The sequence below is a fragment of the Trachurus trachurus genome, assembly GCF_905171665.1.
Source record: "Trachurus trachurus genome assembly, chromosome: 5".
In the NCBI taxonomy this organism is placed as follows: Eukaryota; Metazoa; Chordata; class Actinopteri; order Carangiformes; family Carangidae; genus Trachurus; species Trachurus trachurus.
This window is the reverse complement of record NC_139896.1, coordinates 28,233,811-28,249,642: the sequence shown is the minus strand read 5'-3', so window position 1 is coordinate 28,249,642 and position 15,832 is coordinate 28,233,811. Positions and strand designations below refer to the sequence as shown.

General features: G+C 42.3%; 3 protein-coding genes and 1 pseudogene across 4 annotated transcripts; all 4 read right to left on the bottom strand.

Annotated features, from left to right (window-relative positions):
* Positions 1-54: 54 nt before the first annotated feature.
* LOC310986327 (green-sensitive opsin-like) lies at positions 55-2,817 on the bottom strand (annotated as a pseudogene). The gene is made up of 5 exons: positions 2,798-2,817; positions 850-915; positions 585-749; positions 235-474; positions 55-147 (listed from the first exon to the last, which is right to left on the bottom strand). The product of its transcript is annotated as a green-sensitive opsin-like (transcript).
* A 1,620-nt stretch (positions 2,818-4,437) lies between these two features.
* LOC310986177 (green-sensitive opsin-like) lies at positions 4,438-5,946 on the bottom strand (the record flags this gene model as incomplete). Its single annotated transcript, XM_083971991.1, has 5 exons — positions 4,438-4,536; positions 4,641-4,880; positions 4,994-5,159; positions 5,260-5,428; positions 5,562-5,946. The coding sequence occupies 5 exons, from the start codon at positions 5,944-5,946 to the stop codon at positions 4,438-4,440; spliced, it is 1,059 nt and encodes a 352-aa protein (XP_083828117.1).
* A 3,546-nt stretch (positions 5,947-9,492) lies between these two features.
* Positions 9,493-11,001, bottom strand: LOC310986176 (green-sensitive opsin-like; the record flags this gene model as incomplete). The annotated part of the gene is made up of 5 exons (XM_083971990.1): positions 9,493-9,591; positions 9,696-9,935; positions 10,049-10,214; positions 10,315-10,483; positions 10,617-11,001. The coding sequence occupies 5 exons, from the start codon at positions 10,999-11,001 to the stop codon at positions 9,493-9,495; spliced, it is 1,059 nt and encodes a 352-aa protein (XP_083828116.1).
* A 2,722-nt stretch (positions 11,002-13,723) lies between these two features.
* Positions 13,724-15,237, bottom strand: LOC310986178 (green-sensitive opsin-like; the record flags this gene model as incomplete). The annotated part of the gene is made up of 5 exons (XM_083971992.1): positions 13,724-13,822; positions 13,927-14,166; positions 14,281-14,446; positions 14,551-14,719; positions 14,853-15,237. The coding sequence occupies 5 exons, from the start codon at positions 15,235-15,237 to the stop codon at positions 13,724-13,726; spliced, it is 1,059 nt and encodes a 352-aa protein (XP_083828118.1).
* Positions 15,238-15,832: the final 595 nt, after the last annotated feature.

The following is a 15,832-nucleotide window of genomic DNA, read 5'->3' as shown; positions in this document are numbered from 1 at the left end:
TTTAAAGAGAGAGTAAAAAGGAAAATGTCCAGATAAATGAAAATGTCTCTATGTTTAAGAGACAGAGGACACTTCTGTCTTGCTGGTAGAAACTGAGGTCTCATCCTCCACCATGCCGCCCATTCCAATAGTGATGCAGTTACGGAACAAAAAGCACCTACCCAACAAGTAATGGTCAACAAGGTGGGTTTAAACACTGAAAAGTTAAGGCAAGACCATTTCATAGAAACTAACCTGTTTGTTCATCAGCACATAGATAATCACGTTGTACAAGGCTGAGCTCTTAGCAAAGAAGGCAGGGATTGATGCAGTCAGGGCAGTGAAGCCAGCTCCCTTGTTCATGAAAATCCAGCCAGCAAAAGAGGCATATGGCCCCCAAGCTACCAGGAAGCCGAAGACCATCAGGATGCACATGCGTGTCACTTCCCTCTCAGCCTTCTGGGTGGACTCTGACTCCTGCTGCTGGGCTGCAGCCTGAAGAGTTTAAGAGAGAGATGAAAAAAAAGAAAAAAATTACAACGATAAATAGATAAAGTTTAGAAGATATCGAAAAAGTCTGTCAGAAGAAGTGGCATTTTACTCATAGCTTTGACTGTCAGCACCAGGCTTCCATAAGTGAAGAAGATGAGGAAGACAGGAACGAAGAAGTGGACAACAAACATGTACTGACGTATGATTCGTTGTTAAAGCCTTCTGCCAGAGTGTAGTAGTCAGGTCCGCAGGAGCACTGCATGCCTTCAGAGAGGTACCTGTGTGAGATCGAAGAAGAGCCATTATTGTAAATAATAGTAATAGGATTCTGTCTGCTTTTACGTTTTTAAACATGAATGGTTTGTTTTTTGTATTTACCTGGACCAGCCAACCAATGGGGGTGGGCCATGGTCCCTCTTTGGCGTCCTCAATCTCACTCTCTGGCTGGTTACAGACACAGCTGTAGAGTTAGATGCAGAGGGGAACCCTCTGGGCCTTCAAGGTATTCAGTGAAGGCCTAAGAAAAAATATTGAAATAATTCTTGTACTACTATATATTTATTTTATTTTTAATTTTATTCATTTATTTTATACAGTGAGCAACACACAAGTAATATTAGATAATTGTTGTAAAGTTGGGACTAATATTTCTTGGGAAACAATGGGTTAATATAATGGAACGGCAAATGGACCAATCACAATTTTTCTTCCAACGGTATCTGGGCAGTAAATCATCGACTCCCCCTGCAGGGCCTTCAGTGGCTGTGACTGAAGGCCCGTGTAATGCAAGTCAATGTGGGCATGAATTTGAGATTGACAGGTGTCTTAGCCAATCATATTCCACTGAGTTGTGGGCGGGACCATATCACGACAGCTTCCGGGTATTCGCGAATACCCAGCAGAACAACATTGCCGCCAAAATAGTGATGGAGCGGGTTGCCAAGTCCGCTTATTATACGTGACTTTGTTTTACGTGACTTTGTTTTTCTGTGAAGTCGCTTATATTGGTAGTCGTGGGTTGCGGGTTTTTGGGCTTGTTGTTAAAGTGTAGTTGCTTATTTAGGGCTGCTTCCAGCTCCATGAGTTGTCAAGTAGATATTTTCGACATGTTATTTAAACGCAGGATAGTTTGTCCTCCTGCTGGACCTGTCACCCCCGCCCCGTTCCCCCCGCCCCTCCCTTCCCCCGTACACACGACACCTTGCCACGGTGACAACAACAACAACAACAACGAGATTGTCTTTCACCCTACAGTCTATGCTTTCACCACGCTGATCAAGAGAATAGTTACCGTAAGGAAAGAGCGGAGCCTACAGTCTGTGGCCGGAGCGCACATTTATTTATTAGAAGTTTAAATGGTGCTGATTAAACGCCTGACTTTAAGCTGGGTCAGTTCTGCTGTTGAAGCCCTGAAGCCCCACAGACCCACAGACCCAGCGCCACAGCAGCAGCAGCAGCAGCAGCAGCAGCAGCAGCAGCAGCAGCAGCAGCAGCAGCAGCACAGAACTGAATTTGTACTATAAACCTACAATTTGCATATACCGGTAGTTTGATAGCCATTAAGGTCAGTGAAAAATGGCTGAACATTTACAAAGAGCTTGTGCCTTTTTCCCATTTCACCTCAGGAGGTGTTTGTTTTATAGCCACTTTTGGCAGAAATATCAAATCCACAGTGAAATTCAACTGTGTCTAAAGCTCAAACAAACACAAAAAACATTATCAAAAATACATCTTTAGTTGTTGAACAGCTCATGATTGACATTTTACTTTCATTCCAGCTAAACAAATAAGTGAATGTGTGATTTGCTAGTTTTTTTTTTTTTTTTTTTAAATAAGTGATTCATGATAGCCAGCTTTGAATGACTGTTTTTCCAGAATCACCTTGTGTGTTGTGAAGCCAGTTAGGGCAAAGAAACATGTAATATGCCGACCATCCATGTGACAAGGCTCTGGCTATTATTTCTATTGCTATGTTTAATTTTTTATTGCTACATGGTCCTATTGAAGGCCCAGGGTCTGGGTCCACGGTTCGCCACTGGTTAGATGATAACGCTCTCCGTCACTGGATAACACTTTGCGGGGGGAGAGAAACTATTGTTTCTCTCTCATTTCCTAGCTGGTGTGAATCCTTATCTTCATGTTTATGCACTATAGCCAATTGGATGTTAACACATCTCCCCTTTGCTATCTCGGCCCATTTCTACTATAAGAATCTGAGCTTTACTGTTTGACCCTTAGAATTGAGGTGGCCTCACTTCCTTATGTTGTGATGACTCTTCTGTTCTCCTGGGCCAAGCCTAAATAAACTCCTTCAGGACTCTGGTACTTCTTCTTCTTCATCGGCATCACCACAAATTCCTCCCTTACACTTATCAATTGTGTAGGTTTAGCATGGGCAAAAGTTGTGCAAACCTTAGTAAATCTGGACCCTGGTCTCATGCTATAATTGATTGTAAATTCAGCAGAGAGCATGTTTGGTGCGAGCGCTCTTAATGAGCTGTAAACTTGTGTGTGTGTGTTGTGCATGTGTGTGAACACATGCGCTCGCAACCAACGACCAAGACCAGCTGTCCGCGTGCAGCCCGACCCGACCAGAGCCCAAATTAATTAATTAAAAACCAGGCCCGGCCCGTTACCCGTCGGGCCTTGGGCTACCCGCAGGCTCGGGTCAGGTAGCCATGCTCTACAGGACATCATGAAGGTTAAAAAATAATAATGATTAAAAAAACCTGATAGTAATTGGTCAAAGATATGGTTATCAGTTAGCGGTTAGTTTGCGAACGTGTTTGTCCTCTGCAGCCACTGTCACTTTGCCAACTGGAAGGGTGAGTGAGTGAGCGCTGTAATCTAGAATCTGAATACTGGATGTCACGGTTTAACCCCAATACTACATACTGAGGCTTTAAGACTTGCTGAGAGATAAAAGCTTCAGCAAATCTCTTTAAATTCCTGGTTCAGTAAAATTAAAACTTCTATTTCATTTCAATAAAAATAAAGTAGGGCCAATGGCAGTTTTCATGGCCTGATGTTTGAAATCAACTCAAAATGTCAACCCATTTTTATGCATGCATTTATTTATCTGTGCTATGTTTTACATATATATACAGTATTTACAATTCATGATGACCATCTCAACAACTGACAAAAACAGGGTTTTTTGGTATATAGTTGCTCATTTTGAAAATAAAGTACAAAAGTTATTCCCACTGATGTAAAAAACAAAAAAAACAAAACATTACTATTATGGCATTTGAAACACATGTTGTTTAAAGGTGTTACATAGATTCATTGGTGCCAAATGACCCAGACATCTCAGGGATATCTGTGCTGCAGGGAGACAAAATGAGCATCCATATACACATATTCTCTTACCATTATTTGCATTGATTTTGAGTTCAAATATATTTCCAGCATCCTTCAAAACAAATGGTGAATAAATGCAGTTCATTCACGCAGAGCCATTCATCACTGGTCATGTAGTTAAGATGTCCATGAACTTAAAGCTATGGTCTATGATCTGAAAGACGATGAGAAAAATTTGAAAAAAGCACCCCCCCACACACACACAACCCTCCCCTCCAAGCTCGAATGGCCCTCCCCTCGGAGCCTCCTCACGACACGCCCCCCTTCAGCAGTATTCAGAGCGACCCCCAGCTGGAAGCTGCGGCGACTCGGCACCGGTAATAATGTAATATTGGAGGGTACGAGCCAAAGGGAGCCTTCCGTGACGAATGGATAGTATTGGTCAATTTCTATGCAGGCCTACGGCTGATAGACTGAATGGATTTTTTTGGTTGTTTTTGCTATTCATATTGTGTAGATCGGACCACAGGACCATAATCGCCGTATAAACGATGTTAATAATAATTACCAATCTTCCAAATGGTAGTCCACATTGAGGATTTTTCCAGATTTAAAGGGAGAGTAAAAAGGAAAATGTCCAGATAAATGAAAATGTCTCTATGTTTAAGAGACAGAGGACACTTCTGTCTTGCTGGTAGAAACTGAGGTCTCATCCTCCACCATGCCGCCCATTCCAATAGTGCTGAGCATGCAGTTACGGAACTGAAAAAGAGCAAAAAGCATGTTAGAGTACCCAACAAGTAATGGTCAACAAGGTGGGTTTAAACACTGAAAAGTTAAGGTAAGACCATTCCATAGAAACTAACCTGTTTGTTCATCAGCACATAGATAATCACGTTGTACAAGGCTGAGCTCTTAGCAAAGAAGGCAGGGATTGATGCAGTCAGGGCAGTGAAGCCAGCTCCCTTGTTCATGAAAATCCAGCCAGCAAAAGAGGCATATGGCACCCAAGCTACCAGGAAGCCGAAGACCATCAGGATGCACATGCGTGTCACTTCCCTCTCAGCCTTCTGGGTGGACTCTGACTCCTGCTGCTGGGCTGCAGCCTGAAGAGTTTGGTCAAATAAAATTGGATATGGTCATTAAAAATTACAACGACAAATACATAAAGAAGATATGAAGATATCCAAAAAGTCAGCAAAAGTGGCATTTTACTCACAGCTTTGACTGTCAGCACCAGGCTTCCATAAGTGAAGAAGATGAGGAAGACAGGAACGAAGAAGTGGACAACAAACATGTAGATGACGTATGATTCGTTGTTAAAGCCTTCTGCCAGAGTGTAGTAGTCAGGTCCGCAGGAGCACTGCATGCCTTCAGGGAGGTACCTGTGTGAGATCGAAGAAGAGCCATTATTGTAAATAATAGTAATAGGATTCTGTCTGCTTTTACATTTTTAAACATGAATGGTCTGTTTTTTGTTTTTACCTGGACCAGCCAGCCAATGGGGGTGCAGCACATGCCATAGCCATGACCCAGGTGAAACCAACACCAGCTCCGGCATGAGTATTACTGAACTTGAAGCTTCCCATGGGTTTGCAGACGACGATGTATCTCTCAACAGCCAGGACGACCAGAGACCACAGAGCAACTTCACCTGCAGAGAGAAAAGATGGAGAATCGTTCAGGTCCACTTTCAACAATTGAATGTAACTACAGTAGCGAGAAACATTGAGGAGAAATCTAGGAATCAGCTGGGGTCCTGTGAAAGACAGTAGTTGACATTGTACCTCCTAACGTGGCCATGAATCCCTCAACAGCGCAGGCAGTGGCTCCAAGAACGAAGTAGCCATTAAAAGCAGAGGTGATGGTGATGGTGAATCCGAAGGCGCACATGATGAGACCGGCCACAGCCAGGTTGACCAGGATGTAGTTGAGAGGTTGCTGGAGTTTCTTGTTCTGTAAAGTTACCAGCAGCGTCAAACCGTTGATGGGAGTTCCGGTGCAGATCAGGAAGAACATGTAGAAGGCTAGAAGCTTGTACATGATGGGATCCACCATGTAGTACTGTGGATATTCAAAGGGACTTCTAACAACCCCAGTCTTGTTGGAAAAGGGGATGTAGAAGTTCTTTCCCTCTGTGCCATTGGGCTCGATTCCTCCTTCCCAAGCCATTTTGGTTGTGTGTTGTTGTGCTGAGCTTCTTCACCTAAAGAACTCAGTAGTGCTGGTGGAAGCAGGAATCAGTAGCAGGGTGTGACTTTTATACCTTACCACTGATCCTATTGTGAAATTGCTAAAATGAGATTACAGGATTGGGAGGCAGGGCATCACGTAAAAGAGGCCAATCCTAACACACCGGATAAGGAGGCCAGGGCCCAATTGTACTTTTCCTTTTCATTTAGTTTTCCCTTATACCATAAGGCATGGGTATCGGACACATTTTACAAGACCAATGATATTGGACGCACTAATTTGCACCCTCTTTAATTCAGCTCATCTGTCTGTTAATACGCTGGTACTTTCAGAGTGCTGTCAGTTTAATCCATTCCACTGAGGAATGCCTTGATTAATCAAACTCTACATCACGTTTTCCACTATTCTCTCTGTATCCACGCTCCCGCTCCCTCACACCTCTCAGATGATCTCATGATGCATTCTACTTGACAAGCTTACTCAGAGTCTTTGGAAATGAAACTCCATGCCTTCTTTCACTACTCCCACCTGCTGCACTGTAGCATAGTACATGCATACACTCTGACTGTTCCTCTATGTTTTACAGTGTGAGACTGGACAGTTGCTTGGAAATACAGATTGAAACACAGTCCACTTGTTCCTTAGCCTGGCTAACGCTAGTTACTCAATCTTATTTGAGATTGAATGTCAGTCTGGTGCAAGTGGATTCATCTCTGCCTTCCAAGAGGTGTGACCAATAGTATATCAAAGTGTCTCTGTTTGCCAATGGATAGACCTCAAACCACTCAGAGCAATGACCCAGATGAGAACGACTGAAAGCATAATGGTGCTATTTCTTTGTGTGCTTTTAGTGAAAAAACAATATGACAGTCTCTCAGAAATCAAAGTGACAGCTGAATTGAATGATCGCTGCTCTTCGGCAGTTGCCATGTGGCATGTAAACAAAAGCTGCTAGATGTCTCATTTCGGTCATCATCGGGTTAAGCCCGCCTGTGTAAAAAAACAGTTTTTGATTGGTTCTACAGTTTTCTGGGAATTGGAAGTCAGTGCAATGGCTTCTTCTCCAGACAGATCTGCAAAGTGAGATAAAATCACTGGCAGGTTCGTCTGGGTTCACCCAGGATACCTCTTCTTACCACTCTTTATGTTTTCTTTCAAACTGCTGGAAGTCTTTTGGCTTTGTGTGTTTCTGTAATTCCAGGGTTTCCCCCAGTGTATTATAAGCCTGGCGGGCCGCCAGGCTTTACTTGCCCCACCGCCAGGCTAAACATCGTTTATTTATTTATTTAAATCAGTTTTTGTATCATCACCATCAACACGTGATCAGGTGTCTTTTTCATCACCTGACAATGTCACAACTTTGTCGCGCATAACGGGACACGTCACGGACATCATGCTCCTCAGCCCGCTGCTTCACCAGTTAACGTGAGCGGAGCCGCGGCTCCAGAGGCTCAGTCAGCTGCTGTAGCTGTTAGCTGTTAGCACGTCGTCCCCTGCAGCGTCAGAGCTCCGGACGCCTGTGAGCCGCGGGGCTTTCACCAGATGTGAAAATGATCCATTGTTTCATTTTTCAGCTCGTAAAGTTTGCGATCACACACGTTCCATGACGACTGACCGGAAAAAGCGTATGTAACATGACTCCAGATGTAAAAAAAAAAAAAAAAAAGATCTGAGAAATAACGCTACACTTCAACAATGGAGACACCAGGCAGTTGTTGTTTTTTTTGTTTTTAATGCAAACAGTTGATGTTATTTATTTAAATATTTTTGTTATAATTATTATTATTATTTTTGTGGTTGATTGAACAGTATTTAAAGAGTGCCTTTCTGTAAGACTTTGCTATAGCTGGTGTTAAAATATGTTACATAAATGTCTTATAAAAACAGATGTTTATGATAATATTTTCAAATTTCCAGTCAACTTTTAACATTGATTTTAAGGCCTTATGGAATCATGCCTTCTAAATGTTACTGCTCCATGAATCTGTTACCTATAGGGCCCTGCCATCAGTCAATGGTCAGGGTCAGGCCCCTGTCACAAAAAAACACGCTTGGGCATCAGTGGCCCGCCGATGGGCCACCGATGCCACCCTACCACCGGGCTTAACAAGTTTTCTGGGGGAAACCCTGAATTCCATGTCTTAAGATCCAACCTGAACAGCATGGTAGACTTTAAATAGCATATTATGTTGCTTATTTGATGGCTAGGTCAGAAATATGGGTAGTGGAAAGTAAGTGTGCATCACTCCAGTATGTCAGGACCAGTCAGTAAATGTTGTGTTGTCAGGTTTTAGTTCAGTTTTCTTTGTCTTGTCATTTTCCGTTTTGTTTTGAAGTCCATGTCTTACCCCTTCCTTTCTGTCAAGTTTCCAGCCTAATGTGTTTCACCAGTGTTTTGTTATTCCCTCTCCCTTGTGTATATAAGTCGTGCTCTCCTGCCCTGTGTCAGCCTATCCAGTAATCCGTAGTGTGATTTATCCAGTGTTTGACCTGATTCAGTTCCTTGTTGTCCGCCTCTTCATTTAGCACTCTTTCACATCTGCCTGATCTGACTGCTTGCCTGGTTTTTGACCATGATTGATAATACATGTACTGTGATTAAGCTCTACCCCTTGTTTGCCTCTGCACTCTGTGTCCTCTGTCTCTGGTGATTTGGACAAAGTATAGGCGACTGTATCCTACAATTCTGAGTTGGAATCTTAATATGCTAATTTATATATGTTCTACTCCACCTTGTAATATTGAATTAGCATATTTTTAGTGCAATTCATTTGATAACTACAGTTCCTTTCCAGTGTTTTCACCAAAAGGCACAAGAGCATGTATTAAGACTGACTGAGAAATACAAGCTTCTCTGAGTTTCAGCAAATATCTTTAAATCTCTGGTTCAATAAAAGTAAAGCACCTATTTAATTTCAACAAAAATGAAATAGGATCAACTTTGTAGTAGTGGATGGCAGTTCGTGGCCTGATGTTTGAAATCAACTCAAAATGTCAACCCATTTTCATGCATGCATTTATTTGTCTATGCTATCTTTTACACATATATATACAATGTTTACAATTCATGATGACCATGTCAAGAAGTGACAAAAATAGATTTTCATTGTATATAGTTGCTCATTTTGAAAATAAAGTACAAAAGGTGTCCCCACTGATGTCCAAAAAAACAAAAAAACATGAATATTATGGCATTTAAAATATATGTTGTTTCAGGGTATTATGTAGATATGACCCAGACATCTCAGAGATATCCATGCCGCAGAGAGACAAAATGAGCATCCATATACACATGTTCACAGATTTGACCATTATTGGCATTGATTTTGAGTTCAAATATATTTCCAGTATCCTTCAAAACAAATGGTGAATAAATGCAGTTCATGAGTTTGTTCCTGTAGCCATTCATCACTGGTCATGTAGTTCAGATGTCCATGAACTTAACTCAGTCCACATTGAGGATTATTCCAGATTAAAGAGACTGTAAAAAGGAAAAAGTCCAGATAAATGAAAATGTCTCTATGTTTAAGAGACAGAGGACACTTCTGTCTTGCTGGTAGAAACTGAGGTCTCATCCTCCACCATGCCGCCCATTCCAATAGTGCTGAGCATGCAGTTACGGAACTGAAAAAGAGCAAAAAGCATGTTAGAGTACCCAGCAAGTAATGGTCAACAAGGTGGGTTTAAACACTGAAAAGTTAAGGCAAGACCATTCCATAGAAACTAACCTGTTTGTTCATCAGCACATAGATAATCACGTTGTACAAGGCTGAGCTCTTAGCAAAGAAGGCAGGGATTGATGCAGTCAGGGCAGTGAAGCCAGCTCCCTTGTTCATGAAAATCCAGCCAGCAAAAGAGGCATATGGCACCCAAGCTACCAGGAAGCCGAAGACCATCAGGATGCACATGCGTGTCACTTCCCTCTCAGCCTTCTGGGTGGACTCTGACTCCTGCTGCTGGGCTGCAGCCTGAAGAGTTTGGTCAAATAAAATTGGATATGGTCATTAAAAATTACAACGACAAATACTTAAATAAGATATGAAGATATCCAAAAAGTCAGCAAAAGTGGCATTTTACTCACAGCTTTGACTGTCAGCACCAGGCTTCCATAAGTGAAGAAGATGAGGAAGACAGGAACGAAGAAGTGGACAACAAACATGTAGATGACGTATGATTCGTTGTTAAAGCCTTCTGCCAGAGTGTAGTAGTCAGGTCCGCAGGAGCACTGCATGCCTTCAGGGAGGTACCTGTGTGAGATCGAAGAAGAGCCATTATTGTAAATAATAGTAATAGGATTCTGTCTGCTTTTACGTTTTTAAACATGAATGGTCTGTTTTTTGTTTTTACCTGGACCAGCCAGCCAATGGGGGTGCAGCACATGCCATAGCCATGATCCAGGTGAAAAGGACACCAGCTCCGGCATGAGTATTACTGAACTTGAAGCTTCCCATGGGTTTGCAGACGACGATGTATCTCTCAACAGCCAGGACGACCAGAGACCACAGAGCAACTTCACCTGCAGAGAGAAAAGATGGAGAATCGTTCAGGTCCACTATCAACAATTGAATGTAACTACAGTAGCGAGAAACATTGAGGAGAAATCTAGGAATCAGCTGGGGTCCTGTGAAAGACAGTAGTTGACATTGTACCTCCTAACGTGGCCATGAATCCCTCAACAGCGCAGGCAGTGGCTCCAAGAACGAAGTAGCCATTAAAAGCAGAGGTGATGGTGATGGTGAATCCGAAGGCGCACATGATGAGACCGGCCACAGCCAGGTTGACCAGGATGTAGTTGAGAGGTTGCTGGAGTTTCTTGTTCTGAAACGTTACCAGCAGCGTCAGACCGTTGATGGGAGTTCCGGTGCAGATCAGGAAGAACATGTAGAAGGCTAGAAGCTTGTACATGATGGGATCCACCATGTAGTACTGTGGATATTCAAAGGGACTTCTAACAACCCCAGTCTTGTTGGAAAAGGGGATGTAGAAGTTCTTTCCCTCTGTGCCATTGGGCTCGATTCCTCCTTCCCAAGCCATTTTGGTTGTGTGTTGTTGTGCTGAGCTTCTTCACCTAAAGAACTCAGTAGCGCTGGTGGAAGCAGGAATCAGTAGCAGGGTGTGACTTTTATACCTCACCACTGATCCTATTGTGAAATTGCTAAAATGAGATTACAGGATTGGGAGGCAGGGCATCACGTAAAAGAGGCCAATCCTAACACACCGGATAAAGAGGCCAGGGCCCAATGTAATTGTACTTTTCCTTTTCATTTAGTTTTCCCTTATACCATAAGGCATGGGTATCGGACACATTTTACAAGACCAATGATATTGGACGCACTAATTTGCACCGTCTTTAATTCAGCTCATCTGTCTGTTACTACGCTGGTACTTTCAGAGTGCCGTCAATTTAATCCATTCCACTGAGGAATGCCCTGATTAATCAAACTCTACATCACGTTTTCCACTATTCTCTCTGTATCCACGCTCCCGCTCCCTCACACCTCTCAGATGCATTCCACTTGACAAGCTTACTCAGAGTCTTTGGAAATGAAACTCCATGCCTTCTTTCACTGCTCCCACCTGCTGCACTGTAGCATAGTACATGCATACACTCTTTACCCCTGCCAAAAGGCAACACACTGACTGTTCCTCTATGTTCTACAGTGTGAGACTGGACAGTTGCTTGGAAATATAGATTGAAACACAGTCCACTTGTTCCTTAGCCTGGCTAACGCTAGTTACTCAATCTTATTTGAGAATGAATGTCAGTCTGGTGCAGGTGGATTCATCTCTGCCTTCCAAGAGGTGTGACCAATAGTATATCAAAATGTTTCTGTTTGCCAATGGATAGACCTCAAACCACTCAGAGCAATGATCCAGATGAGAGCGACTGAAAGTGTAATGGTGATGCTATTCTTTGTGTGCTTTTAGTGAAAAAACAATATGACAGTCTCAGAAATCGCTGCTCTTCGGCAGTTGCCATGTGTCATGTAAACAAAAGCTGCTAGATGTCTCATTTTGGTCAACATTGCATTAAGCCTGCCTGTGTAAAAAAACAGTTTTTGATTGGTTCTACAGTTTTCTGGGAATTGGAAGTCGGTGCAATGGCTTCTTCTCCAGACAGATCTGCGAAGCGAGATAAAATCACTGGCAAGTTCGTCTGGGTTCACCCAGGATACCTCTTCTTACCACTCTTTATGTTTTCTTTCAAACTGCTGGAAGTCTTTTGGCTTTGTGTGTTTCTGTAATTCCATGTCTTAAGATCCAACCTGAACAGCATGGTAGACTTAAAATAGAATATTATGTTGCTTATTTGATGGCTAGGTCAGAAATATGGGTAGTGGAAAGTAAGTGTGCATCACTCCAGTATGTCAGGACCAGTCAGTAAATGTTTTGTGTTGTCAGGCTTTAGTTCAGATTGATTGATTGATTGATTAATTGCCTTTATTGTCATTGAAAAAAAAAGAATCCAACGAAATTCACGTTGATGCTCCGCTGTGGTACCACACAACTCACACAAGACAGAATAAATACAACACAAGACAGAATAAATACAGACCCATAAAAACAAGAGTTTTCTTTGTCTTGTCATTTCCCGTTTTGTTTTGAAGTCCATGTCTTACCCCTTTATTTCTGTCAAGTTTCCAGCCTAATCAGTGTTTTGTTATTCCCTCTCCCTTGTATAAGTCATGCCCTCCTGCCCTGGTGTCAGCCTATCCAGTAATCCGTAGTGTGATTTCTCCAGTGTTTGACCTGATTCAGTTCCTTGTTGTCCGCCTCTTCATTTAGCACTCACATCTGCCTGATCTGACTGCTTGCCTGGTTTTTGACCATGATTGATAATAAATGTACTGTGATTAAGCTCTACCCCTTGTTTGCCTCTGCACTCTGTGTCCTCTGTCTCTGGTGATTTGGACAAAGTATAGGCGACTGTATCCTACAATTCTGAGTTGGAATCTTAATATGCTAATTTATATATGTTCTACTCCACCTTGTGATATTGAATTAGCATATTTTTAGTGCAATTCATTTGATAACTACAGTTCCTTTCCAGTGTTTTCACAAAAAGGCACAAGAGCATGTATTAAGACTGACTGAGAAATACAAGCTTCTCTGAGTTTCAGCAAATCTCTTTAAACCTCTGGTTCAATAAAAGTAAAGCTCCTATTTCAACTTTATAGTAGTGGATGGCAGTTCATGGCCTGATGTTTGAAATCAACTCAAAATGTCAACCCATTTTCATGCATGCATTTATTTGTCTATGCTATGTTTTACACATATATATACAATGTTTACAATTCATGATGACCATGTCAAGAAGTGACAAAAATAGATTTTCATTGTATATAGTTGCTCATTTTGAAAATAAAGTACAAAAGGTGTCCCCACTGATGTAGAAAAAAACAGAAAAAAACATGAATATTGTGGCATTTAAAATACATGTTGTTTCAGGGTATTATGTAGATATGACCCAGACATCTCAGATATCCATGCAACAGAGAGACAAAATGAGCATCCATATACACATGTTCACAGATCTTACCATTATTTGCATTGATTTTGAGTTCAAATATATTTCCAGTATCCTTCAAAACAAATGGTGAATAAATGCAGTTCATGAGTTTGTTCCTGTAGCCATTCATCACTGGTCATGTAGTTCAGATGTCCATGAACTTAACTCAGTCCACACTGAGGATTATTCCAGATTAAAGAGACTGTAAAAAGGAAAATGTCCAGGTAAATGAACATGTCTCTTTGTTTAAGAGACAGAGGACACTTCTGTCTTGCTGGTAGAAACTGAGGTCTCATCCTCCACCATGCCGCCCATTCCAATAGTGCTGAGCATGCAGTTACGGAACTGAAAAAGAGCAAAAAGCATGTTAGAGTACCCAACAAGTAATGGTCAACAAGGTGGGTTTAAACACTGAAAAGTTAAGGCAAGACTATTTCATAGAAACTAACCTGTTTGTTCATCAGCACATAGATCACCACGTTGTACAAGGCTGAGCTCTTAGCAAAGAAGGCAGGGATTGATGCAGTCAGGGCAGTGAAGCCAGCTCCCTTGTTCATGAAAATCCAACCAGCAAAAGTGGCATATGGCACCCAAGCTACCAGGAAGCCGAAGACCATCAGGATGCACATGCGTGTCACTTCCCTCTCAGCCTTCTGGGTGGACTCTGACTCCTGCTGCTGGGCTGCAGCCTGAAGAGTTTGGTCAAATAAAATTGGAAATGGTCATTAAAAATTACAACAACAAATACATAAAGTTAAGAAGGTATCCAAAAAGTCTGTCAGAAGAAGTGGCATTTTACTCACAGCTTTGACTGTCAGCACCAGGCTTCCATAAGTGAAGAAGATGAGGAAGACAGGAACGAAGAAGTGGACAACAAACATGTAGATGACGTATGATTCATTGTTGAAGCCTGGGGCCAGAGTGTAGTAGTCAGGTCCGCAGGAGCACTGCATGCCTTCAGGGAGGTACCTGTGTGAGATCGAAGAAGAGCCATTATTTCATATATAATATAGTAATAGGATTCTGTCTGCTTTTACATTTTTAAACATGAATGGTCAGTTTTTTGTTTTTACCTGGACCAGCCAGCCAGTGGGGGTGCAGCACATGCCATAGCCATGACCCAGGTGAAAAGGACACCAGCTCCGGCATGAGTATTACTGAACTTGAAGCTTCCCATGGGTTTGCAGACGACGATGTATCTCTCAACAGCCAGGACGACCAGAGACCACAGGGCAACTTCACCTGCAGAGAGAAAAGATGGAGAATCGTTCAGGTCAACTTTCAACAATTCAATGTAACTACAGTAGCGAGAAACATTGAGGAGAAATCTAGGAATCAGCTGGGGTCCTGTGAAAGACAGTAGTTGACATTGTACCTCCTAACGTGGCCATGAATCCCTCAACAGCGCAGGCAGTGGCTCCAAGAATGAAGTAGCCATTAAAAGCAGAGGTGATGGTGATGGTGAATCCGAAGGCGCACATGATGAGACCGGCCACAGCCAGGTTGACCAGGATGTAGTTGAGAGGTTGCTGGAGTTTCTTGTTCTGAAACGTTACCAGCAGCGTCAGACCGTTGATGGGAGTTCCGGTGCAGATCAGGAAGAACATGTAGAAGGCTAGAAGCTTGTACATGATGGGATCCACCATGTAGTACTGTGGATATTCAAAGGGACTTCTAACAACCCCAGTCCTGTTGGAAAAGGGGATGTAGAAGTTCTTTCCCTCTGTGCCATTGGGCTCGATTCCTCTCTCCCAAGCCATTTTGGTTGTGTGTTGTTCTGCTGAGCTTCTTCACCTAAAGAGCTCAGTAGTGCTGGTGGAAGCAGGAATCAGTGACAGGGTGTGGTTTTTATACCTCACCACTGATCCTATTGTGAAATTGCTAAAATGAGATTACAGGATTGTGAGGTGGTGCATCACGTAAAAGAGGCCAATCCTAACACACCGGATAAAGAGTTGCATAGCCCAATGTAATTTTCCTCACTTTCCTGTTTCAAGGGAACCTCTTAATCCTTGTTGATGAATAGGAATTAAGTGTAGTCAAGATCCTTTGGCACACTGTACATTGTAAATTCTATTCTGGCAAATTTAAACAGAAATAATGAGGAAAAACTTCATTTTCAATAATAACTCCCTTTAATGCCAACATGCATGTACTGATCAGGTTGTTTGGAACATGAACTAAGAAAAAAAATTATAGATACAGTAGATGATGCTATTCAGAGTGCACATGCACATCGGTATTTTCATGTGACCACTGCATGTGATGAGCCAAGGAGAAAATCCCCCCTTACTATTCTGGTAAAGAGTTTTCTCTTTTCCTTAATTTCAATAATACAGTAAATTAGCTGAGAGA